Source organism: Sorex fumeus, unplaced genomic scaffold, assembly GCF_029834395.1.
Source record: "Sorex fumeus unplaced genomic scaffold, SorFum_2.1 ptg000093l, whole genome shotgun sequence".
NCBI lineage: Eukaryota > Metazoa > Chordata > Mammalia > Eulipotyphla > Soricidae > Sorex > Sorex fumeus.
The window spans coordinates 306,466-331,244 of NW_026606150.1; the positions used below are offsets into that span (position 1 = coordinate 306,466).

Genomic DNA, 24,779 nt, shown 5'->3' on the forward strand with positions numbered 1-24,779 from the left:
TGATCATCCCAAGTCTGCAGCAGGGGTATCCCCACATCCTGCCTCTGAGCTCCTCAGGCCACCCGCTGCAGAGCCCCCGGGACCCCCAGGCCTGTCCCCCTGGGCACCAGGCTGTCTCTTCTCCGCCAGCCCAGCTCCCATCCACCGCGGGTCCTGGCCTAGCGTGGGGCAACCCCGACCTGCCCTGGGCACTCGGCAGGAAGCTGGCAGTGCCAAGCCCGCCATTTTCCGGGAGCAGGTGGTTTCACCAGGAGGAAGTTGACAGTTCGACTTCAAACACGGGTGACGCAGGCCCCACACTGCCTGCGCCCCAGCGCACCCCAGCCCACGCCCGCCTGCTCCGCCCCCCGCAGAGGGAGCCAGGGAGGGGGGGCCAGTCACACTCACCCACGGCCGCTTGCCCAGGCTGGAGCAGAAGCCGCGCCCATGGGCTCTCAGCACGCGCCGCGGGCCACCCTGTACCTGCTGGGGATGCTGGGTGAGTACCCCTCAGGGTTCGGGGGGAGGACAGAGAGGCCCCGGGTCTGCAGGTCCCCTCTTGGGGGCCTGACAGAAGGGGGTCCTGCTGTGGGACGCCCCAACTCTGCTGAGGGTCTGGTGCAACTCCCAGATGGTTCCATCTTCCACCGAGAACCGAGAGTCTTTCCTTGAGGACTCCAGAGTCGGGGCGCTCACCTCCTGGGGCGACCTTGATGGCGTCCAGGCCCAGTGGGCCAAGGCAGAGTGAACAGACGCCCAGTCCTGAGCCGCCCTGGCCGGTCCCTCTGCCCGGTCCCAGCCGCGTTCCAGGCCAGAGGAGAGGCTCTGGGCCAGCCCAGGTTCTGGGGACGGCTGGGCTGGGCCTCCTGTTGGCTGGGAATCTGGGGCCCTCCATCCCTGAGGGTGCTGGAAGGGGGTCGCCAGCACTGGGTGTGGGGGAGGCTCTGGGCCATGCTGGGGCGGGAGCGTGTGCAGGACCTGAGCGCACCCAGCTGGGAGAAGCATCTGGTTCCTGGCCAAGACGAGGGGGGACAGGCGGGAGGCCACACTTTGGGGGAAACCGAGGGGACATGGTCTGCCTAAGCACGGAGCCACGTTCCTCGAAAGGCTGGTGCGTAGGTGTGAGTGTGTGTGTGTGTGTGTGTGTAATATGTACATGAATTTATATGTGTTTATGGACTTTTGCGTGGACAGCATGTGAAAACAGTATGTGGATGTATGTGTATAGTCTATGCGTGTGAGAAGCATATACACGTGAATTCCTGTGTGAATCTACCAGACACAAGCTACGAATGTATGTGCATGTGTGAAGTGTGTGTACAGTGTGTGATTTGTATGTGTACAGTGTGTGTGTGATGTGTGCGTGTACAGTGTGTGTGGTGTGTGGGGGGGGGGAGAGCTGTGTGTATTTGGATTTGAGTGTGTTGGTGTGTAAAGTATGCACTTGTGTGAGTGCATTGTAGTGTGTGTAGAGTGTGTAGACAGTGCATGTGTACGGTATATGTGTGCGGTGTGTGGTATGACACACACTGTGTGTGTACAGTGTGTACACTGCAGCAAGGTCTCAGGGTGACTTTCCTTCCGTGCCAAGGCCTGGTGCACAGGTCGGAGCAATAGTCCAGTGGAAAGGGTGTTTGCCTTGCGTGCGGCTTACCTGGGCTCCATCCCCAGGACCCCATTTAGAACCCCCAGCCCACCAGGAGAGACCCCCGAGCACAGGGACAGGAGCAAGCCCTGAGCAACACTGGGTGTGGCCCAAATCCAACCCACCCCCCAAAATAAACACAGTGCCTGAGTGCTGGACTGCCCGCGGCCTTTCTTCCCAGAGTCACAAACAGAATCACTGCTAGCCCTGGGCTGCCTGCAGGGACCCTCCTAAGGAGCTTCCTGGGGGTCCTGGACCTCGTCTGAACCCCCAAACACAGACACCGCTCCCACCCCCACTTGTGACCTCTGACCTCAAGGGCAGGGGGCTCTGTGAATCCCCCCACCTGTGGCTCCAGAAAGGACCAGATGCATCCCCATGCCCACGGGAGCCCAGAGCCAGGAAGCCGGGCCTGTCTGGGAACCTTCTGGAACATGCCCACTCACTGAGTGTGAGAACCTTCTGGAAGCCGGTTGTGTGTCTGTGTGAATGGGCGGGTCACAGACCTCCTCATTGTCGGTCGGCTCCTGGCTGACAGATCACCCTCACAGCCATTTTCTTCCAGAAGCTCCTTCCTGCCCCCATTTCCCAGCGGGGAAACTGGGCCCAGGAAAAGCCGAGAAGGAAGCCAGGGTGGGCAGTCTTGAGAGACGCCCCCCCCAGCCCGGCACCCCAGCTCCTACGGGGGCCCCTTGGTCCCCTAAGTTCTAAGGAAAGGTCACCCAAGGTACTGCTCTGAGGAGGCAACAGGCCATAGGTCAGGCTACAGAGCCCTTCTGGGGGGGACACACGTTGGGGTCAGTGCCCCAGGCTGCAGCAGCCCTGGCCGGCGGTGGCGGGGTCAGCCCGCGTTGGGGGGTCTCCAGGGCAGGACCTGACAGCAGGCCCAGGGAGAGACAGGCTCACTGTCTCCTCAGCACCAGCTGCTGACCACTGCACAAGTGAAGGGTCGGTCACCGTCCACCGGGACCCCGGGGCCAGCACGGACAGAGGGCGGGCACCAAGGCTCCGCGGCCAGGATGCCACCTGCCACTTGGCGGCTGAGATGCTGGCCTGCTCCGGGGACCTGCAGGACACGGGGAGCTGAGGGGACTCTGCAGCACAAGCCACGCTGACCAGCATCGTCAGGACTCACCGACAGTCCGGAGTGAAGAGACAGTGACCTGGGCGGGAGCCGAGTCCTGCCAGTTACCCTCACCCAGCCTCAAACCCCGGCTCTGCTCGTGGGCAACTGTCTCTGGACACTTGCTGCATGTCCCGCTCTGTGGCCTCAGACACAAGCCCCGTGCCCTCCCGGCGCTGCCCCCAGATCAGGCCACAAAGGGGCCCTTGGAGAACCCTGGGCCAACGGTCCCCAACGCTGTGAGAGCATGACACGGGGGCTGGGGCTGGCAGAGTTGGACAGGACCTGAGCGCTAGGGGTGCCGTGTGTGCTCTGTGAGTACCATTTGGCATGTGTGCGCCATGTGTGTGTGCTCTGTGTGTACCATGTGGCATGCTTGTGCCATGTCTGTGCTTGGTGTACCATGTAGTATGTGTGTGTCAAGTGTGTACCATGTGTGTGTGCTCTGCTGTGCCATGTATGCTCTGTGTGTGCCGTATGTTTTATTATATGTGTTCTGCATGTGCTGCGTGTGCTGTGTGTACTCTGTGCGTGCCATGTGCGTTCCGCATTTGCCTTGAGTGCTCCGTATACCGTGTGTACTCTTTGTTGCTGTAGCACTTGTGTGCTCTGTGTGTGCCATGCATCATGTGTGGTGCTGTGTGCGCCATATATGCCATCAGTGTCATGTGTGCTCCGTGTGTGTCACCGGTGTACCGTCCGTGGGCTGAGTGCTACCTGTGTATTCTAGGTGTAGCGTGTGTGTGCTCTGTGTGTAACATGTGCATCTCATGTGCTCACACTATCCATGCATGTGCGCCATGTGTGATCCGTATGTTCAGTGTGTGTGTGCGCGCTCTGAGCGTGCGTCTGTGTGCTGGGTGGATGCTGTGTTGAGCCATGGATGCTGTAATACATGCGTATCTAGTGTGTACTGTGTGTGGATGCTGCGTGAGCCATCACTGTATCACTGTCTTCCTGTTGTTCATCGATTGCCTCGAGCAGGCCCCAGGAATGTCTCCTTCGTCCTTGCCCTGAGATTTTAGAAAGTGCCACATTCGAGGCTCTTTCAGGGTCAGGAGAATGAGACCCATCATTGTTACTGGTATTTGGCATATTGGGTACGCCACGGGGAGTTTGCCAGACTCTGCCGTGTGGGCAGGATACTTTTGGTAGCCTGCTGGGTTCTCCAGAGTAAGAACTAGATAATAAGATGTCGCGCGGCCATGTGAGCCATACGTGTATGTATATGTACACAGGTCTCAGGTGCTGTGTATGTTACGCGTGTTGTGGGTGGGTGGACTGTGAGCATGTGTGTTGTGTAGAGGGCCTGGTGCTATCTGCACACGAGTCCTGTGTGTGCTTGTGTGTGGAGGTGTGTGAAGGCTGTGACTTCACAGAGCTCAGGTCTGCCCGTGATTTGTACTTGGCCGAGCAGGCAGTGCCCCGAGTTCCCGGGTTCCTCTATAAAGTGGGGGTCAGTGGTGCACAGGGGTGCTGCTGGCCGCTCCCCTGGCCCACCATGTGCTTAGACACATTTTTCCTGGGCACTTACTATGCACCGGGCCCTGTCAGGAGTGCTCAGGACACAACAGTGAATGGTCAGGGCCGATGGGGTGGACAGGGGTGCCGGGGTGACGGGTGAGAGACAGGCCCAAATTGTGGGGTGGGCCTAGAAGTCCTGGGAACACAGAATTGGGTTGGGGGTTAGGCGGGGGGGGGGGGGCGGGGGTCCGTGCTGTTCCTGGGTTGCAAGGGGTCTCTTGAGAGGCTGGTACTGCAGCAAACATCTGTCGGGCGTGAATGAGCAGTGATGGGATGAAGGCGAGGTAGGCAGAGGGGCCAGGCACATAGACAAGGGGGCAACTGGGCAGACCCTGGGACCTAGGTGGACATCCAGGAGGGATGCAAATGCCCGGGGGCACATTCCCTCTCAAGGGACTCAGTTGGCGATGCTTTAGGAAACCCAGAACAATTGTAGGAGGTGGATGGCGTGTGTGCTGGGCACTCTACACCCCAGCTGGCGTGGGCAACACCCCCACCCCAGTTCAGGGGACGGAGAGATAGGACAGCGGGTAAGGTGCTGGCCTTGCACACTGCTGACCTGGGTTCGATCCCCAGCACCTCACAGGGTCCCCCCGGAGAACCATCAGAAATGATCCCTGAGTGCAGAGCCAGGATAAGCCCCGAGCACAACTAGGTGTCACCCCAAAACAGAACAAAACAAATACCCCAAGTTCAAACATATCCACAAGGAAACAAGGATTCCCAGCTGACTGGGAACCCTGGAAGGCCTCGAAGGCTTCTGAGAAGAATGGTGTGAGATTTTGTTGAGTGCACCTGACAGTGCTCAGGATGGACTCCTGGCTCTGTGCTCAGAGTGCTCAATCTTGCAGGCTCAGGGGGCCGTATGTGGAGCTGGGGAATTCAAGCTGGCTGCATACAGGGCCAGGGGCTCCCCACTCTATTATTGCTCCAGATTTAAAAGCAAATGCTTAAAAAAATATATGAGCATGTAGGGGCTGGAACAATAGCACAGCAGGTAGGGTGTTTGCCTTGCATGTGTCCAACCCGGGTTCAATTCCCAGCATCCCATATGGTCCCTGAGCACCGCCAGGAGTAATTCCTGAGTGCACGAGCCAGGAGTAACCCCTGAGCATCACCGGTGTGACCCAAAAAGCCAAAAAATAATTGAGGATCTAGAGAGATAGTGGGGAGGTGACTCAAAGGTCTGGACCACCACCTGTGCATGCCCGAATCCAATTTCCTTCCCTGGCACCACATAGTCCCTGAGCACCACAGGGAGTGACCCCAGACTACCACTGGATCTGATCCCCCGCTCCCCCCTCCCAAAAAAAGTTTGACTTTTAAGGAAGATGGGTTGTAGTTCACATACCTAGCATCTGTGAGGCCCTGAGTTGGATCCCCGGCATCACACAGGACCCCCCAAACCACTTCTGGGAGTGGCCCCCAACAACAAGATTTTTTTAAAGAAATCTTGACTCAAAAAAAAAGTATTTTTTCTTTTTGGGTCACACCAGCATTGCACAGGGGTTACTCTTGGCTCATGCACTCGGGAATTACTCCTGGCAGTGCTTGGGGGACCATACGGGATGCTGGGAATCTAAATGCCCTACCCGTTGTGCTAGTGCTCTAGCCCCTTGACTCAAAAAATTTTATACCCAGGGCTAGAGCGACAATACAGCAGGGAGGGCCTTTGCCTTGCACGCAGAAGACCCAAGTTCAATCCCTGGCATCCCATATGGTCCCCCAAGCACTGGTAGGAGTAATTCCTGAGTGCAGAGCCAGGAGCAACCCCTAAGCATTGCTAAGTGTGACCGCCCCCACCAAAAAAACGCAAAAAAAAAAAAAGATTTTTTTTTAAAAAAAGAATTTTAGGGTGCTGGAGCGATAGCACAATGGGTAGGGCATTTGCCTTGCACGCGGCTGACCCAGGTTCAATTCCCAGCATCCCATATGGTCCCCCGAGCACCGCCAGGAGTAAATCCTGAGTGCACGAGCCAGGAGTAACCCCTGTGCAATGCCGGGTGTGACCCAAAAAGCAAAGCAAAAAAAAAAACAGAATTTTATACCCTTTGCAAATCAAATAAAACTCTTCCACAACTGGTGCGGCCAGCGTGGTTGCCAAGATGAGAATCTTCCAGAATGCAAGGGGGCAGCAGGCGGCAGAGGTCATGGGTGAAGCTCTGTGCATCTCAGGAATTTGTCCACTTCTTGTCCAAGCTCGGGGGCGCGTGCAGGTGACTGTGAGGAGATCTCTGCAGATGTGGAGGTGCAGGTGGGGGCCTGGGGAGGGGTCACCCCCGGCAGTGCTTGGGGGACACGCAGTGCCAGGACCAAAGTCAGGTTCCCAGGGGGCCAAGCACGTGATCAGCCTTTTGAGCTGCTACAGCATGGGAGTCCTCATTTAGTCCCGGGCTTTGGCCTGGGCTGACTCTACCCTCTAAACTGGGGGGCTCTAGGGGCTGGAGTGATAGCACAGAGGGTAGGGCGTTTGCCTTGCACACAGCAGACTGGGTTTGATTCCCAGCATCCCATATGGTCTCCTGAGCACTGCCAGGAGTAACTCCTGAGTGCAGAGCCAAAACACTGGGGCAGATTGTGGAAGACAGGTTGACGAATGGCCTGAGGAGTCCATGCCCAGTGTTCCCCCGTGACCTTGAGGACCCCAGGCCACATGCAACTGACTGAATATACCGAGGCCCATGGCTCACGAAGCCTGCATCCAGCCTGCACAATTCCATCCGACGAAGGCCTTGGTATGACCCCTGGGAGAAGCAACGAGAACACACTATGAATGGTCTAACCTGGAAGACAAATAGTCCATCGTGCAAATGCCCATCTCCTCCTGCCCGCCCCTCGTATTTGAGGAGCTAGAATACTAGGAATCGAGACAGTGCGATCAAAAAGAAGTGAGGGTGCAACCTGATGTTAACGAAAGTGAAAACTGAGCCCAGAGAGGTTGCATGGCCCGCCAAGATTGAACAGCAACTTCCTGGAGAAGGCCTCCCTGCTCTGCCCCGCTGTGGTCAGTGCACACGTGCACTTCCTCTGACCAAGTCTGGGCAGCCCAGAGAGGCGGGAGGAGGGGAAATACAAGGTGGCCACAGACTCTGTGTCATGGTAGCTAACTTAGTCCTGGCCAGAGCCCCATGGCTCGGCAAGTTCCTCACAGTCTCTCGACATCCTCCCTAGCACAGTGTCCACTTGATGATGTGTTTGGGAGCACATTGTTGCATCTAGGCGCAAAACTGCCTGCGTGCAAGCCACAGGGGTGGGGTGATGGTGACGGAGGCGGGGGTGCTAGGGATGGTGCTGATGTTGGTGATGTTGATGACACAGATGGAGATGGTGGTGCTGGAACTGCTGGTGGTGAGGAAGACAGTGAGGATGAGGGTGATGACAGTGTTGATGGAAGCACAAGTGGTGATATCGGTGGTGATGGGAGAGATGGTGATGGTCCTGATGATGGAAGGAAGAGGCAGGAAGTGCTACTCAACCCAGGAGAGACTGAGCCCCAGAAAGAGGTCAACTGGTCGACCCCAGAACACTGGCCTCTGGGAAATGCCTACTTCCCTCTCTGAGGCCCAGTGCTCCAGGACAATGGTGACTGGCTCTCACTCATCTGGGAACACCCGTCACAGGTCACAAGCATTTTATTACAAGGAGTCTGGGCTGCTGGCAGAGGGAGGGTAGGCAGGGGTCCCATTACAACTCCACCCCCAGGGGCTGGAGTGATAGCACAGCCGGTAGGGTGTTTCCCTAGTATGCAGCCAGACCCGGGTTCGATTCCCAGCATCCCATATGGTCCCCCGAGCATGACCAGGAGTAATTCCTGAGTGCATGAACCAGGAGTAACCCCTGTGCATCGCTGGGTGTGACCCAAAAAGCAAATAAATAAATAAATAAATAAATAAAGGGTTTGAAGGAAAATTAAAGTAGCCTGGAGTTACCATTTTAAAAAAAGGGGGGGGGTTGGAGCAATAGCAGAGCGTGTAGGGCATTTGCCTTGCCCATGGCCAACCCGGGTTCGATTCCCAGCATCCCATATGGTCCCCTGAGCACCGCCAGGGGTAATTCCTGAGCGCAGATCCAGGAGTAACCCCTGTGCATTGCTGGGTGTGACCCAAAAAGCAAAAAATAATAAATAAATAAAAATAAAAGTAAAAAAATAAAAATCAATTAAAAAAAAAAAACTCCACCCCCAGAGAGTAAAGTACTCGCCTTACACACAGCTGACCTGGTTCCAGGCACCACATATGGTCCCCCAAGCACTGCCAGGAGTGACCCCTGAGTACAGAGCCAGGAGTGACCACTGCCAGGTTGCCATTCCCCCTCCGCCCCCCCCCCCAAAAAAACATAGTGCCAGGAAGATAGTGCAGGGATTAATACATGCCTGATCTAGGTTTGACCCCGCAGCACCACATGACCCCTCATGCAGCGTGGGGTGTAGCCCTCAAGGGCCCTGAGCATGGCCCAACCCTTGCAGCACCGGGCCCAAGCAGCCCCTCACTCTTGGGCTGTTCAGCTCACACTGGGGCACCAGCCCATTGCCAGAAGTGACCCCCAGACCCCAGGCACTGTTCGGAAGTGGCTCCCCACCAAGACTCAAACTCCATCACCAGTTTTCACACATTTTACCAGAACAGAATAAGTGCTTGTCTTTTGTTTTATTTATTTATTTATTTTCTTTTTGGGTCACACCCAGCGATGCTCACGGATTACTCCTGGCTCTGTGCTCAGGAATTACTCCTGGCGGTGCTCAGGGGACCATATGGGATGCCGAGGATTGAACCTGGGTCTGGGTCAGCGGCATGTAAGGCAAACGCCCTACCCGCTATACTGTCGCTCTGGCCCATTGTTCTTTGTGTTAAATTTTATTTCCCCCTTACGCTTTATATGAACACCATGGCTTACAAAGTTGTGCAAGAAGATTGGTTACAGATACTCAGTTCTCCCAACACCAATCCCAGCACCATTGCAACTCCCCACCAAAATTAGCTCCAATTTTCCTAACCACAACCTAAGTCTGCCCCCAAAGCAGGCCCTCAATATTTTATTTTATATTGCTTGTTATCAATAATTTTCTCAAAGATTGATTTAAAAAAAAGTTTCCGTGGAAGAAAGTTAATGAAGATTGTTGAATCCCCCCAGACTTTTTTTAAAATTTTTTTTATTTAAATGAATCACTCTTTTAAGGCCTGTTCTCATAAAACCTTGTCTGTCAAATGCCCAGAAACTATTCTTCCGAAGTGACTTCAACACAGTGGCCTACACTTCCCTCACTCAGGTGCTCCCAGCCCCACGGGAAGTGGCACAGGAGCCGGGCAGACGGTGGTCTAAGCAGAGACCCCCGTGACGGGCAGAGCTGGCTGCTCTAAGAAGGAATCTGAGGCCTCGCAGGCGACCACCTGGTCTTGTCCCCACCTAACTCAAACCCGGAGTGGGGCCAGAGCCACAGTACAGCAGGGAGGGCTCTTGCCCCGCGAACAGTTGGTTCAATCCCCGCATCCCATATGGTCCCCAAGGCTCCCAGGAGTGATCCCTGAGAGCAGAGCCAGGAGTAACCTGGAGCACCACTGGGTATGGCCCTTTCCCCCTAAAATTAAATCATACCTGGAGCAGCCCCGTGGCACCTGGACACAACTGCTCTGAGCCCCACAGGCCCCAGGGAGCCTCAGATGGGCCAGCAGTGGGGGCCAGACCCACAGACTTGCTGGACCCTGGCAGCAGCGGTGCCCACGGACAGCCAGGAGCCTAACAGGCCGTGCTCCCTGGAGCTGGGCTTGGAGCCTGGAGGCTGTCTCTGCTCCCCCCTCAGCCCTAGAGACGTTCTCCCCCTCTTTGGACTGGTCCCTTTCCACAGGCAGGTTTTCCTTTTCAACCCCAGACCCAGAAAGTAAGCCTTCTCCCCGACACACTCATCATTTCATTAAAAAGTTATGGGGCCAGATCGATAGCACAGCTGGGAGGGCATTTACCTTGCATGTGGCCAACCCGAGTTCTATCCCCAGCATTTCATATGGTCCCCCGAGCATCCCCAGGAGTGATTCCTGAGTGCAGAGCCAGGAGTAACTCCTGAGTGTCAACAGATGGGACCCAAAAAAGAAATAATAATAATAATAATAATTAATAATAATAATATTAATGGGATAGAGCACAGCACAGCAGGCAGGGTGTTTGCCTTGCACATGACCAACCTGGGTTTGATTCCTCTGTCCTCTCGGAGAGCCCGGCAAGCTACCAAGAGTATCCTGCTCACACGGCAGAGTCTGGCAAGCTCCCCGTGGCATATTTGATATGCCAAACACAGTAACAACAAGTCTCACAATGGAGACAGTACTGGTGCCCGCTCGAGCGAATCGATGAACAATGGGACGACAGTGCTACAGTGCTACAATAATAATAATAATAAAGTTATAATAGGGTCCCAGAGATTGTATAGAGTGCTAGCCCCAGGCTTCAATCACTCCAAGCACTGCCAGGAGTGATCCCTGAGCACAGAGCCAGGAATAACCCCTGTGTACTGCTGGGTGAAACACATCTCAATACCCCCAAACAGATACTAATGGTTACTCTTCTAAAGAAGCGTGGCAGGAGGAAATTTGGGGGGTAGTAGAACTGTCTTGTTGGCGGTGGAGATTACACGGGTCTGCAGACATGTAACCATGCATAGACCTGTGCACGCAAGGAAAATGTTCATTTGGGTTTTTGTTTGTTTTTAATTTTTTTTATTTTTTTGCTTGTTGGGTCACACCTGGCGATGCACAGGGGTTACTCCTGGCTCTGCACTCAGGAGTTACTCCTGGCGGTGCTCAGGGGACCATATGGGATGCTGGGAATCGAACCTGGGTCGGCCACGTGCAAGACAAACACCCTCCCCGCTGTGCTATCTCTCCAGCCCCTTGTTTTTAATTTTTATTAGTGAAATACCATGAGGTACAGTTGTACACTCAGAAATTTTTGTGCTTGGGTTTCAGTTATACAATGATCGAGTACCCATCCCTCCACCAGTGCCCATTCTCCACCAATCAATGATCCCAGTATCCCTCCCACCCACCCCTCATTCCCCCCATCCCACCCCACCTCTGTGGCAGGGCATTCCCTTTTGCTCTCTCTCTCCTTTTGGGTGCTGTGGTTTGCAAAAGAGGCATTGAGTGGCAATCACCACATGTTCATATGAAAAGTGAAGTATATATTGGTTTGGGGACTACCCAGAGGTGCTCAGGGCTGAGTACCTTTTGGCTCTGCTCAGGATCACTGAGCCAGTGATCAAGGGACCGGTGGACCTCAGGAGACCATATGGGGTGCCAGGGATTGAACCTGGGTCAGCTGCATGCAAGGCAACCACCCCACCCTCTATACTGTCTCTCCAGTCTCATAAAATAGATATGCATAGGTATATGCTCATCTATACATAAAATATTAAGCAATTTGAGGGTCAGAGTGATAGGACAGCGGGTAGAACACTTGCTTTACAGGCTGCTGATCTGATTCGATCCCAAGCACCCCCATATGGTCCTCCGAGGCCCATGAGGAGTGATCCTTGAGCACAGGGCCAGCACCTCCAGGTGTAGCCCCAAGAAAAGTAATTGTTTCAACTCTACTCAATTGATTTTGTTTGTTGTTTTGGGGGCCACATTTGGCAATGCTCAGGGTTACTCCTGGCTCTGCATTCAGGAAATACTCCTAGCAGTGCTTGGGGGACTCTATGGGATACCAGGAATTGAACCCAGGTCACCCGCATGCAAGGCCAGTGCCCTAACCACTGTACTATCACTCAGGCCCTCAACTGATGTCACAAGTTTTTAGGGGGGATGAGGGAAACGCCTGCTGGTGAGCCCTGGGGGTGGGAGGGCTTGTTGCTCAACCGTGAGGGGAGAAGGGCCCAGGGCTTCCTGACCTCCTCTCGACTCTCTCTTTCCACAGTCACTTCCTGCCTCGGAGGGAGCAGGTGGGAGGACCAAGGTAAGGAAGAGCTTCCGGGAGGCTGGGGAACAGGGGGACACAAGACTGAAACTTCTCGAGCGTGAACCCCACCCTCAAAGGGCCCAACACGCACCTTGAAGATGCAAGTGGACCCTCCGTGTCTATAAACAACCCCTCCGGGCTAGTTCTCGCGAGAGCTGCCACAGGAAGTGCTGCCTGGCAAAGCCCTCACCAGCTCCTTCTCCAGCTCGGCTCTGTCAGAGGCTTGTTTGCCCAAACATTGGCAACCAAGGCAGCAACACCTATGAAATGTCCTGCCTTTGGACTCAGAGCCTTGAGGCTAGTGTTTCGTGAAACCCTTGCTCCGTGGGTCCCTTGTTCCATTGGTCCCTTATTCCATGGAACCCTTGTTATATGGGTCACTTGTTATGTGGGGCCCTTGTTCCATGACACCCTTGTTCCATGGAACCCTTGTTCCATGGGTACCTTGTTCCACTGGTCCCTGGTTCTGTGGGTCCCTTTTTCTGTGGGTCCCTTGTTCTGTGGAACCCTTGTTCCATGGGTCCCTTGTTCCATTGGTCCCTTATTCCATGGAACCCTTGTTCCTTAGGCCCCTTGTTCCGTGGGTCTCTTGTTCCATTGGTCTCTTGTTCCGTGGGTCCCTTTTTCTGTGGGCCCCTTGTTCCATACAACCCTTGTTCCGTAGGTTCCTTGTTCCATTGGTCCCTTATTTTGTGGAACCCTTGTTCTGTAGGCCCTTGTTTCATAGGCCCCTTGTTCCGTGGGTCCCTTGTTCCATTGGTCCCTTGTTCCGTGGAACCCTTGTTCCTTAGGCCCCCTTGTTCCGTGGGTCTCTTGTTCCATTGGTCTCTTGTTCCGTGGGTCCCTTTTTCCGTGGGTCCCTTATTCCACGGAACCCTTGTTCCATAGGCCCCTTGTTCCATGGGTCTCTTGTTTCGTTGGTCCCTTGTTCCACTGGTCCCTTGTTCCATGACAGCCTTGTTCCATGGAACCCTTGTTCCGTGGGTCCCTTGTTCCATTGGTCCCTTATTTCGTGGAACCCTTATTCTGTAAGCCCTTGTTTCGTAGGCCCCTTGTTCCACTGGTCCCTTGTTCTGTGGGTCCCTTGTTCCATAACACCCTTGTTCCATGGAACCCTTATTCTGTGGGTTCCTTGTTCTAGGGGTCCCTTGTTCTGTGACACCCTTGTTCCATGACCCTTGTTGCATGACACCCTTCTTCAGTGAAACCCTTGTTCCATGGCCTCCTTGTTCCGTGGCATCTTTATTCCGTGGAACCCTTGATCCATGACATCCTGTTCTGTGGGTCCCCTTGTTCCCTTGTTCCATGGGCCCCCTTGTTCTGTGGCACCCTTGTTCTGTGGCACCCTTGATCCATGAATCTCTTGTACTGAGGACTCCTTGCTTCATGGCATCCTTGTTCCGTGCCCCCCTTATTCCATGGATCTCTTGTTCCATGACTCCCTTGTTCCGTGGCCCCTCTGTTCCATGGTCCCATTGTTCCATGGACCCCTATTCCTTGAGGCTACTGTTTCCCAGAACACGTGAACACACATGCCAAGTTCCCCAGAACCAGTGGCCTCCAGTGAGTCCCCTCTACTGCAAATAGAACCCTGATAAAATTGATTTTGTTTTGTTTGGGGGCCGCACCTGGTGATACTCAGGGGTTACTCCTGACTCTGCACTCAAGAATTACTCCTGGCAGGGATTGGGGATACGGGGAATGTGGGGATCAAACCCGGGTAGGCCACATGCAAGGCAAATTTCCTCCCCACTGTACCACTGTCTCTCTGTTCCCTTAAAATTGACTTTGAAGGTGAGGGGAACGGGGAGAAAAGAATCAGGTCCCGGCCCCTCTCGGGTCTACTGAAAGTTTCCAGGCGTGGAGGGCTCTGCTGGACAGGGGGTGCTGAGTAGCCCCTACCCACTGTCCCTGGGGGGTTTCTGTATCTCATCCCCCCTCCCAGACTCCGGTATGGGAGCCCACCAGGGCCACTTGGCCCAGGGTCTGGAGGTCACATGACCGGAAGCAGCAGGCGGCTGACCCTACTGGCTGCCCCTCACTGTCTGCTTTGCCCCTAGAGTTGCAGGTGGTACTCAACGGCTCACACTCGCTGTGCCAAGGCCAGGTGGAAGTTCACATCCAGAACACGTGGCACACGGTGGACAATCGAAGCTGGGACTGGCACAACAGCCTCCAGGAGTCCCTCCAACAGGCCTCAAAGCTCTGCCGGAAGCTGGACTGCGGGGAGGCCCTGATCCTCGGCCACTTCCCCCGCTTCAAGCCCCCCAAGAACCATCCCCCAGTCACCTGCCGGGGACATGTGGGCTCCTTCGCCAAGTGCAATGCCAGCTCGTCTGCCCAGACCAAGCCCCTGGGCCTCGTCTGCTTAGGTGGGTAACCGGGGGGGGGGGGGGGGCCACAGGCGAACCCACAACCTGGGCACACCCACCGCGGGAAGGGGGGGGGGGGCGTTCCTGATTTATGATCCCTGCCTGCCTCAGCCCCATCCCCACAAACAGACCACAGGGTGAAGCTGGGGTTGCCGGCCCCTGTCTGGTGGATGATAAAGGGGCCCTCCACCCCGCCAACCTTCAGGGTCCCAACACTAAAGGGTCCAGGACTGTCCCCAGGTACCCAACACAGACACGGACACCCATGTGTGGGCCTGGCCGACTTAATGGGCCCTCAGTGCCCCCACCCTTAACCCTCCCAACAGCCCCCACCTCCACGCCCGCCCCCATTCCTTCCCTCCCAGCATCCTTTGCGCCTACCTCATCAGAGGGTCTCATTACAGAGCCCCCCAAGAAGACCCCTCCTCCCACAAGCCCCCCACCCACGACAACTCCGGCGCCCACAGGTAAGAGGACCCTGAGGGGTCACCGGGAGGGCCCGTTACGTGCTCTTGCTATATCTGAGGCCGTAGCTGGGGCCTCCCCACTCTGGGACTGGCCACCAGAGATGGGGGGATAGAGGGTCCAGCCCTGCTCTCTGCACTCAGGCCGGCCACCCTCTGCCCTCTCCCCTCGGCTCAGATCCACCCAGGTTTCTGCTGGTGAATGCGCCCCGGGGCCTGCGGTGTGCCGGCGTGCTGGAGGTCTACATGGGGGGCGTCATTGGCTCCGTCCACTTCGACGAGGCTTGGGACAGCGCCCAGGGCCTGGAGAACCGCATCTGCGACAGCCTCCAGTGTGGCACCTTTGTGAAGCACCTTGAGAGGCTGAACGGGTCCCTGCCCATCCGGTGGAGGATGGCCAACCCGACGAGCTGCACCTTCCCCGATGGGTGCTTCCTGCGGGTGCAGCCCCCAGACAGCGGTCGGCCACTCGCCCTGCTCTGCTCCGGTGAGTGAGATGACTGGTCCCCACCGCCACCTCGGGCAAGGGAAGTCGAGGGCGGCAGTGGGCGGTGCAGAGGGACTAGATCACCTTGAGAAGGGAGCACAGAGGGGAGACGGCTGGCAGGAGGAGGAGGCGCGGCTTGAGTCCCGGCAGCAGGGAGCATGATCCTCGCCAGAGAGATCGTAGAGTTGGGAGCCTTGGGGAAAGACACAGGAGAGAGACTATGGGGCGGAATGGGTGAAGTTGGCCTGGGGCACCCATGGGGGATGCAGAGAGAAAAGGTTCCGGTGAGGAAAGGTCAGCAAAGCTGGCGGGAGAGAGCTGACACCGGGTGTGGAGGTCCCAGACAAAGGCCAGGGACCATTCCCCACTGTCTCTGCTCTCCACCACCAGGGGGCAGCCGAGTGCTCTGCCCAGCTGACAGATGAGGACACTGAGGCTTCAAGAGGCCAAATTTCTTGTCCAAAATGTCACAGCATTGGCGGGGATACCCACAGTCCCTCCAGAGCCGGGGTCTGAACCAAGGCTGCTAGATCTGACCAGGGTGCAAACTCCCCCACCCCACACACATGCTCCTCTGGGACATGGACATTTGACTTGCACACGGCTGACAACCCCCAGTATCCCATATAGTCCCACGGAGCCCGCCAGGAGCACAGAGCACAGAGCCAGGAGTCAGCCCTGAGCACTGCCAGGTGTGGCTCAAAAACCAAAAGAGGAAAGGAAAGAAAAGAATAAAACAGGAGGGGCTGGAGCAATAGTACAGCGGGGAGGGTGTTTGCCTTGCATGCAACTGACCCAGAGTCAATCCCCAGGACCCCATAGGGTCCCCTGAGCACCGCCAGGAGTAATTTCTGAGTGTGGAGCCAGGAGTAACCCCTGTGCATTGCCGGGTGTGACCCAAAAAGCAAATAAACAAAAAAACAGAACAGGACATCACCCCTCAGAACCTGGGCCCCACGACTGCAGGGACCTAAAGGGACATTTACCTGAGCTTCCAGGGCAGCCGTTGCTATGGAAACAGGCCAACCCAGCAGCGCTCACGCCTGACTGGGGGGGTGGGGAGTGGGGGTGGTGGGGGCGGGAGGGGCACACGCTGGCAGGCACCTGTGGTCTCCGTCTCAGCTGCCAGCGCCAGGGGCACCCCCGCAGGAGGGCAGGACGTGGAACAGGGGCCACAGGCTGGCCGGCTCACAGCCAAGGGGGCACATTCCAAACCCACCCTCTCCCGCCCACTTCCGCCCCCGCCCCCCCACCCCCAGAGTTCCAGCCCAAGGTGCAGAGCCGCCTGGTCGGGGGCAGCGGCCCCTGTGCCGGCTCCGTGGAGGTGCGGCAGGACGGGCAGTGGGCAGCACTGTGCAGCAGCAAGTCCATAGAACTCTGGAAGGAGGTGTGCAGGGAGCAGCGGTGTGGCCATTTCATATCCGGCCACGAGCTGGATGCCAGCGAGTCCCTCCAGGGGCATCCGTGTTCCCAGAAGAATCTGTCGCAGTGCCACCTGCTGGAGGAAAAACGGAAATGCAAGAGGATGTTCATCACGTGTGAGTGGGCTTAGCCCGCAGGGAGGTGGGGGACAGGCAAAAACAGACCCAGGAGCTAGAGAGGGGTGGAGAGATGACTCAGGGAGGGGGGATGGGTGGGGCAGGGAGGGTTCAGGCAGCGGTGAGGGGGAGCGGTGAGCAGGACACAGGGTGCATGAATCCCTCATACTCTTCTTCCCCCCACCCAACACAAGACAGAGAAGGGACAGACGGTAGACACTTGCTATACTCATAACTAATGGCAGCTGGGCAAAAAATGAAAGAGACAGTGGACGGTTAAGTGGTAGATGGGTAGATGGGTGGGTGGGGAGTGGGTGGATGAATGGATGATGGGTAAGTGGATGGGTGGGTGGGGGGGTGGGTGGATGAATGGATGATGGGTAAGTGGGTGGGTGGATGGATAGATGAGTGGATGTATGATGAATAAGAGAATGGGTGCATGGATAATGAGTGAGCGAATGGGTAGTTGGATGGATAAGTGGGTGGGTGGATGGATGGATGATAGGTGAGTGGGCGAATCAGTGAATGGATGGATAGATGAGTGGATGGGTGGGTGGGTAGGTGGATGGATGGGTGGGTGGGTGGATGGATGGATGGATGGATGGATGGATGGATAAAGAGTTCTATGGATGAGTGGATGGATGGGTGGATGGATGGGTGGGTGGATGGATGTATGGATGGATAAAGAGTTCTATGGATTAGTGGATGGATGGATGGATGGATGGATGGATGGATGGATGGATAAAGAGATCTATGGATGAGTGGATGGATGGATGGATGGATGGATGGATGGATGAAGAGTTCTATGGATGAGTGGATGGATGGGTGGATGGATGGATGGATGGATGGATAAAGAGATCTATGGATGAGTGGATGGATGGGTGGATGGATGGATGGATGGATGGATAAAGAGATCTATGGATGAGTGGATGGATGGATGGATGGATAAAGAGTTCTATGGATGAGTGGATGGATGGGTGGATGGATGGATGGATGGATAAAGAGTTCTATGGATGAGTGGATGGATGGGTGGATGGATGGATGGATGGATGAAGAGATCTATGGATGAGTGGATGGATGGATGAAGAGTTCTATGGATGAGTGGATGGATGGGTGGATGGATGGATGGATAAAGAGTTCTATGGATGAGTGGATGGATGGGTGGATGGATGGATGGATGGATGGATGGATGGATAAAGAATTCTATGGATGAGTGGATGGATGGGTGGATGGATGGATGGATGGATGGATAAAGAAATCTATGGATGAGTGGATGGATGGATGGATGGATGGATGGATGGATGGATGGATGGATGGATGGAGAGTTCTATGGATGAGTGGATGGATGGGTGGATGGATGGATGGGTGGATGGATGGATGGGTGGGTGGGTGGATGGATGGGTGGATGGATGATAGTGAGGGTGTGGATGGATAGATGATTCGAAGGATGGATAGGTGGGTGGATGGGTAGGTGGATGGATGGATGGATGGATGGATGGGTAGAGAGTGGATGGACAGGTGGATGGATGGATGGATGGATGATGGGTAGGTGAACAGGAGGGATGATTGGTAATGGACAGATGTATATTGGTGTATAATCATATATTGGTAGATTATAGCAAGGCAATACCTGTCTAATGGCACCAACTTAAACAGCTGATAGATACCAAGAGTAGGAAGTGATATCTGGACGGCCAACTGCTGGGAATGGTGGATGAAGGAGTGGGGAGGAATGGGGGGGGGGGCTGAGTCCCACAGAGCATCCCACACCTGCCCGTGGGCCCCTGGGGAAGCAGGATGGCAGCCCCTCCTCCCTCTAGAGTTCTGATGCCTGGACCCCTCCGCCGCCCCCCCCCCCAGGCCAGGACCCGAACCCGGCGGGCCTGGGTGCAGGCTCCGTGATGAGCATCATCCTGGCCTTGGTGCTCCTGGCCATGCTGCTGACCGTGTGCGGGCCCCTCGCCTACAAGAAGCTGGTGAAGAAATGTACGTGTGAGGGTCCCAAGCCGCTGCTCCCAGCCCCTCGAGGGGGTGGGGCTCAAGGGGCTGCACCTGAACCCACAGGGTCCCTCCCCCCCACCCCCGGAAGAGTCAGCTAAGGTGCTTGTTTATCACCCAGACTGTCCCTCCGCTACCCACTGGCTTCTCCCTGCTGGAGAAGCTTCACACGGGCTGGTGTGTCCTACCTGGGCCCAGCCAAGACCCAGTCCAGGCCCACGACAGCGGTGTCCTCATTTTTTAGACATGGGGGTTCCCAGAGGGTCAGGCGACCCCTGGCCTTGGGAGACATGTGCCCTGAGCCTCCGCCAGCCTATCTTACCCACTGCTCTAGGTGAGATGGCATCACATCTGTCTGAGCCTCATTTTTCTCCTCCACTGAATGGGTGACTGTCAGCTGGGGACCAGAGGAAGAGTGACCCTTGACCCAGAGCAGGGAGGAAATTGTTCAAAGATGAGAAAGTTGGGGGGTGGGGGTGCAGAAAGATAGGACAGCAGGGAAGGCATTTGCCTTGTACGCGGCCAACCCAGGTTGGCTTCCCAGCAACCCACAGAATCCCTCCAGCACTGCCAGAAGTGACCCCTGAGCACAGAGCCAGGAATAACCCCTGAGCATTGTTGGATATGGCCTTAAGACCAAAAAAAAAAAAAAAAAAAACCTCAAAAATAAAAATGACAGGGGTTGGGGTTGGAAGTCCAGAATGAGCAGGCGAAGCAGGTCCCCAGAAATCGGGGTTCTTCTGCAACGCCCCCTGTCCTCTGCTCCCCGGGTCTCCTGGGAATCCCCTTCCGAGACAGACCCCAAAGACTCCCGGGGGCATGAGTCCCATGTACCCCCCTCCCACCAAACCGTCTCTGGGCCTCCTCCCTCCTCCCCCCCCCAGCCCTCACCTGACTTCCTGTCTGTCTGTCTGCCTGTCCCCTAGTCCGCCAGAAGAAACAGCGTCAGTGGATTGGTCCCACGGAAATGAGCCAAAACAGTGAGTCCCCACCCACAGTGTGATGGGGGCGCGGGGGGAGAGGCCGGGCGCAGCTCGGGGCTTACCACAAGTGGGGCCAGTGGCTCTCCGCGGCCTCTGACCGCCACCACACTGGTCAGGGTGTGGCCAGGGCTGCCGGTCCCGGGTGCTAAGTGGCATTTCTCGGCCCTTCCCCCAAGCCTGGGTCCTTCCTGCACCCCACCCTCACCTGCTGGCCAGGGGGGCCCCCACCCGCCTCTTTTCTCTTTATCTGCGGTCTTTCGGGAATATCCTGGGGACCCGTGGGGGGGGTGCTTAGGGCCCCTGGCTGAGAAGCTGCTCAAAGCCGTGCTTAGTCCCATCACTGGATGCGAGAGTCCAAGTGGGCAGCAGTGGCCGTGGGCCGGGACAGAAGCCTGGTCTGTAACCCACCCGGGACGCAGCCCAGTGCCGGAGCACACGCCTGGCCTGGGCTTGATCCCCGCACTGCCAAAAAGAAAAGGAAAACGGGGCCCACGGAGAGATAGCGCAGCGGGGAGGGCGCTGGCCTGGGTTGGATCCTTGGCACCCCATACGGTCCCCCAAGCCCTGCGAGGAGTGGTCCCTGAGTGCAGGGCCAGGAGGAAGCCTGGGCATTGCAGGCATGCGCCCCACCCCCCCAAAAAAAATTAAAAACTGGGGCCAGGCATGGAGCAAGAGGGCAGGACAAAGCATTCATCTTGCTAACCCGGCTAACCCGGGTTCCGCCCCAGGCCTGAGGACTCTGCCACGCCGGCTCCGTCTCAAACCACCCCACCCCCACCCCCGTCTACCCGCTCCCCACAGCCGGGACCCAGCCCACCCTCTCGGATCCACAGCCCTCAGGATGCCTGTCGGGGTGACAGTAGAGAATCCCCAGCGCAGGGTGGGGGTGGGGAGGAGTTTCTGCACCCACCCCGTCCTTCTGCCCAATCCCCCACCCAGAAACGCTCGCTGACGGCTGGCGGCCCCATGTTGCTCTGAGCTTGCCTCTGCAGCCCTGTGCTGCCACCCCAGGGATGGAGGACGGGGGAGGCAGGACAGGAGCCCCCCTCCCCGGGGGCACCCAGACCCCCGGGGAAGGGACTGCTCACCCAGCACCTGTCCCCGCGTCTCTCTGCTCAGTGTCTTTCCACCGCCACCACACGGCCACGGTGCGCACCTCGGCCGTGAACCCCACCGCCACGCACGTGGAGAACGAGTACAGCCAGCCGCCCACCAGCGCCAACACCGCCTACCCAGGTGAGCCACACCAGGGGGGCCACGGGGTAACCCAGCGCATGGGGTGCGGCTGCATGCAGACAGGGTGTGACTGACGGCTCCCCACGGTCTCCGGGGGGGTGTGGGAGGGGTGTGTCCGCCCTGTGTGCCTGCAGGGCCTGGCAGGCTGGAGGCTGGAGGGGGGTCCGGGATTCCGGCAGTAGAGCAGAGATATCTGGGCACCGTGCTCCCAGCCTGGTACTTGGTGTGCGGCCCCAGGGAGCCCTGCCAGCCTCAGCAGTGGCCCAGGCTGGGGGACCCAGACACGCAGGCCAGCAGCTTAGCGGGGACCTGGGCTGTGTGATCATCAATGTGGTGCGTAGCATGGCATGGTGTGGTATGTGCCACGGTGTGTGGCTTCATGTGGCATGGTGTGGTATGTGACGTGATACATGGCATGGCATGTGACATGCATGACATGGTATAGCTGGTCTGTGGCATGTGTGGCATGGCATGGTATGTAACATGGCGCATGGCATGGTATGCAGTGTGCGTGGCATGGCATGGCATGGTATGTGACATGCACGGCGTGGCATGGCTGGTATGTGCCGTGGTCCATGGCGTATGTGACATGGTGAATGTTATGGTATGTGACATGTATATCATGGCATGACTAGCATGTGATGTGGCCCATAGTGTGGCATGCCATGATATAAGACATGGTGCATGGCATGGCATGGCATGGTTTGTGACATGTATGGTGTGGCATGGCATGGCATGTGACATGGTCCATGGCGTGGCATGGTGTGGTATGTGGCATGCTTCTGTGGCATGGCATGGCATGGGACATGTGTGGCATGGCATGACTGGCATGTGATGTGGCCCATGGTGTGGCATGGCATGATAGAAGACACGGCGCCTGGCATGGCATGACCTGGTATATGATATGCGTGGTGTGGTATGGCACGGTATGTCATGGCATGGTATGTGACATGTTTGACATGGCATTGTTGGTAGGTGACGTGGTCCATGGCATGGCATGGTATGTGACATGGTATGTGGCATGGTATGTGATATGCATGGTGTGGCATGGCTGGTATGTGACGTGGTCCATGGCGTGGCAGAACGTGGTATGTGGCATGGTACGTGGCATGGCATGGCATGGTATGTGACATGGTGAATGGCATGGTATGTTACATGTGTGGCATGGCATGACTGGCATGTGATGTGGCCCATGGTGTGCCGTGGCGTGATATAAGACATGGCGCATGGCATGACATGGCGCATGGCATGGCATGGCCTGATATATGATATGCATGGTGTGGCATGGCATGGTATGTCATGTGGCCCATGGCGTGGTATGTGACATGTGTGACATTGCATAGCTGGTATGTGACGTGGTCCGTGGCATGGCATGGCCTGACTGGGTGTGTGCGGGGCTCCCTCTCCTCCCCACAGCTCTGGAGGGCGCCCTGCGCCGTATCTCAACCCAGCCCGACAACTCCTCGGACAGCGACTATGACCTGCAAGTGACCCAGAGGCTGTAGGGCGTGAGGACCCCCCCCACTGTCCATCCCCCCAGGGGGCTCGTGTCAATCAGCACCTGCCGCTGGGGTGCTGGGAACCCCGGCTCCTCTTCCACGCCTCTCCGAGCCCTGAGAGCTTCCGCAGGGAGATGCCCCCACCCCGACACTAAAGGGGCTTGGGGTCTGCCTGAACCCCTGAACTGTCTCTGGGCTTGAGGCCGCCTCTGTATCACCCGCAGAACCAGAACCGGGAGGAGCCCCAGAGAGCCAGAGCGCATCCTGCCTGCCTCCCCCGGGCCTGGGCTGTGGGCGGGGTCTCCTCCAAAGGGGTCTTTCTGTCCCCTCCTGCCCCTACCCAGCCTGTGGACCCTTCCTAGGGTGGCCGCAGGGAAGGCCTTGACCCGAGCCCACTCCCCTGTGTGGGGACGGGCCCCCGAGATTCCACCCCAACATGATGGTTGGCACGAAGACCCTTAGGATGGGGGCAGGCAGGGCCTTGCGTTTCTTTGAAAATAAAAAGTTTTTGTCCATCCTTGGTCAGGAGTGCTCAGGCTCCTCAATCCTGGCCTGTCTGGGGGTGCCCAGGGGAAGGGACTCCGGGGTTCCACGGGTCCTGACCAAGACTTAGCATCACAGCAGCTGAGCGTGGGTCTCTCCTCGGAGCTGCCCTGGCCCTGTTCTGGGCTCCTGCGTGGACGACGGTGTCAGCAGAAAGGCTGCAGGGCCTCACCCCAGGTCCTGTCAGAGCTCTGGTGCTTGGAGCCTGATCCAGGGGACAGGTCACTTCCCTGGCTCAGACTGGGGGTTCAAAACAATGGGCTACGGGGTGGCCCACAGGGCTGGGGGGGAGGGGCAGGCTTCGCACACAGGAGACCTGGGTTTGATCTGGCACTGCACTGTCCCGAGCCCCCCAGGAGTGACCCCCAAGCACTGCACCAGGAGTAGTCCCCTCACACAGTCAGCTGAGGCCCCCAATTCAAAATAAATACTCTAAGATTGAGGGTGAGCTGGAGAGGTAGCACAGGGGTTAAGGTGCTTTCCTTGCATGCAGTCAACAGGACTGCAAACCTTGGCATGACACATGGTTGCACCCCCAAGTGTGCACACCCTCCCAAAAAAATTCTTGAAGGCCCAGGAGGTAACACACACAGAAAGAAGGCAGCCTGTGGCAGCTGACTGGCAGCTGTAACCACTGCTGTCTCTGTACATCGTCCTTGGGCAGCCTATCCTGGCCACCTTGCAGGCAAGGAATGCAGGAGGGATGGCTTGTGGGTCCACTGGAAACCAACCCGGCCCAAACAACACACACACACACACACACACACACACACACACACACTCCCCACAGCTGCCCTCCTGCTAGAAGCAAAAGGCGCCCTCCCCAGCCTCATAAGCTGCAGGGATCAGGGGCAGCCGGTGAGAGGGCACGACCCACCAGTGCAGTGACCTGCTGGGTTCCAGAACCCCTCAACCCCGTCCTGGGTTCCGACAGGCAGACAGGCTGTCGTCCCCCTGAGGGTCCAGCAGGGGGCAGCATTGCCGCGCTGCTAGAACCGGAGGGGGGGGGGAGGGCCGCACGCCCTCTAGTGGAAGCCTGTGGCGCTGCACGTCCAGTGCTCACCAGCAGGCAGGCAGGCAGAAAAGCCAAGGTCAGGACATCTGAACATCTGATGTCAGACAGAACCGGGCTAGAGATGTCAGATGTCAGAGAGACCCAGATATCAGGACTCTAAGGGCGTGCGTCAGAGGGGGCTTTCGGCAGGGCCAGGGCCCCGAGGCTGGGAAAGAAACCCAGAAACTGCCTGAGCAGACAGACACACGGACAGTCTGAGAACTCATCCAGGTTTATTATGGCAACGAATTACACAGCCCCATGGGCCACGGCTGGTCCAGGCGGGACTGCTGGAACGGGTGGGCCCATGAGCGAGGTCTCCTGATAAATAACTTAGAGCAAGCGCGATCGGTCGGGAACTAACAGTGTGGAGCCAGCTGGTGGCCG

General features: G+C 57.0%; 1 protein-coding gene across 1 annotated transcript; it reads left to right on the top strand.

Moving 5' to 3' along the window:
• Positions 1 to 460: 460 nt before the first annotated feature.
• CD5 (CD5 molecule) lies at positions 461 to 22,811 on the top strand. Its single transcript, XM_056131685.1, has 10 exons — positions 461 to 478; positions 12,177 to 12,215; positions 14,279 to 14,590; positions 14,995 to 15,057; positions 15,233 to 15,541; positions 16,801 to 17,079; positions 18,940 to 19,065; positions 20,004 to 20,057; positions 21,180 to 21,296; positions 22,713 to 22,811. The coding sequence occupies exons 1-10, from the start codon at positions 472 to 474 to the stop codon at positions 22,799 to 22,801; spliced, it is 1,395 nt and encodes a 464-aa protein (XP_055987660.1). The 5' UTR covers positions 461 to 471; the 3' UTR covers positions 22,802 to 22,811.
• The last annotated feature ends 1,968 nt before the right edge of the window (positions 22,812 to 24,779 follow it).

Excerpts from the sequence above, each read along its gene's own strand:
- CD5 (XM_056131685.1), top strand. Across the intron at positions 14,591-14,994 it reads CCTGGGCCTCGTCTGCTTAG|AGCCCCCCAAGAAGACCCCT; the intron begins GTGGGTAACCGG and ends GTCTCATTACAG. Across the intron at positions 20,058-21,179 it reads CACGGAAATGAGCCAAAACA|TGTCTTTCCACCGCCACCAC; the intron begins GTGAGTCCCCAC and ends CTCTCTGCTCAG.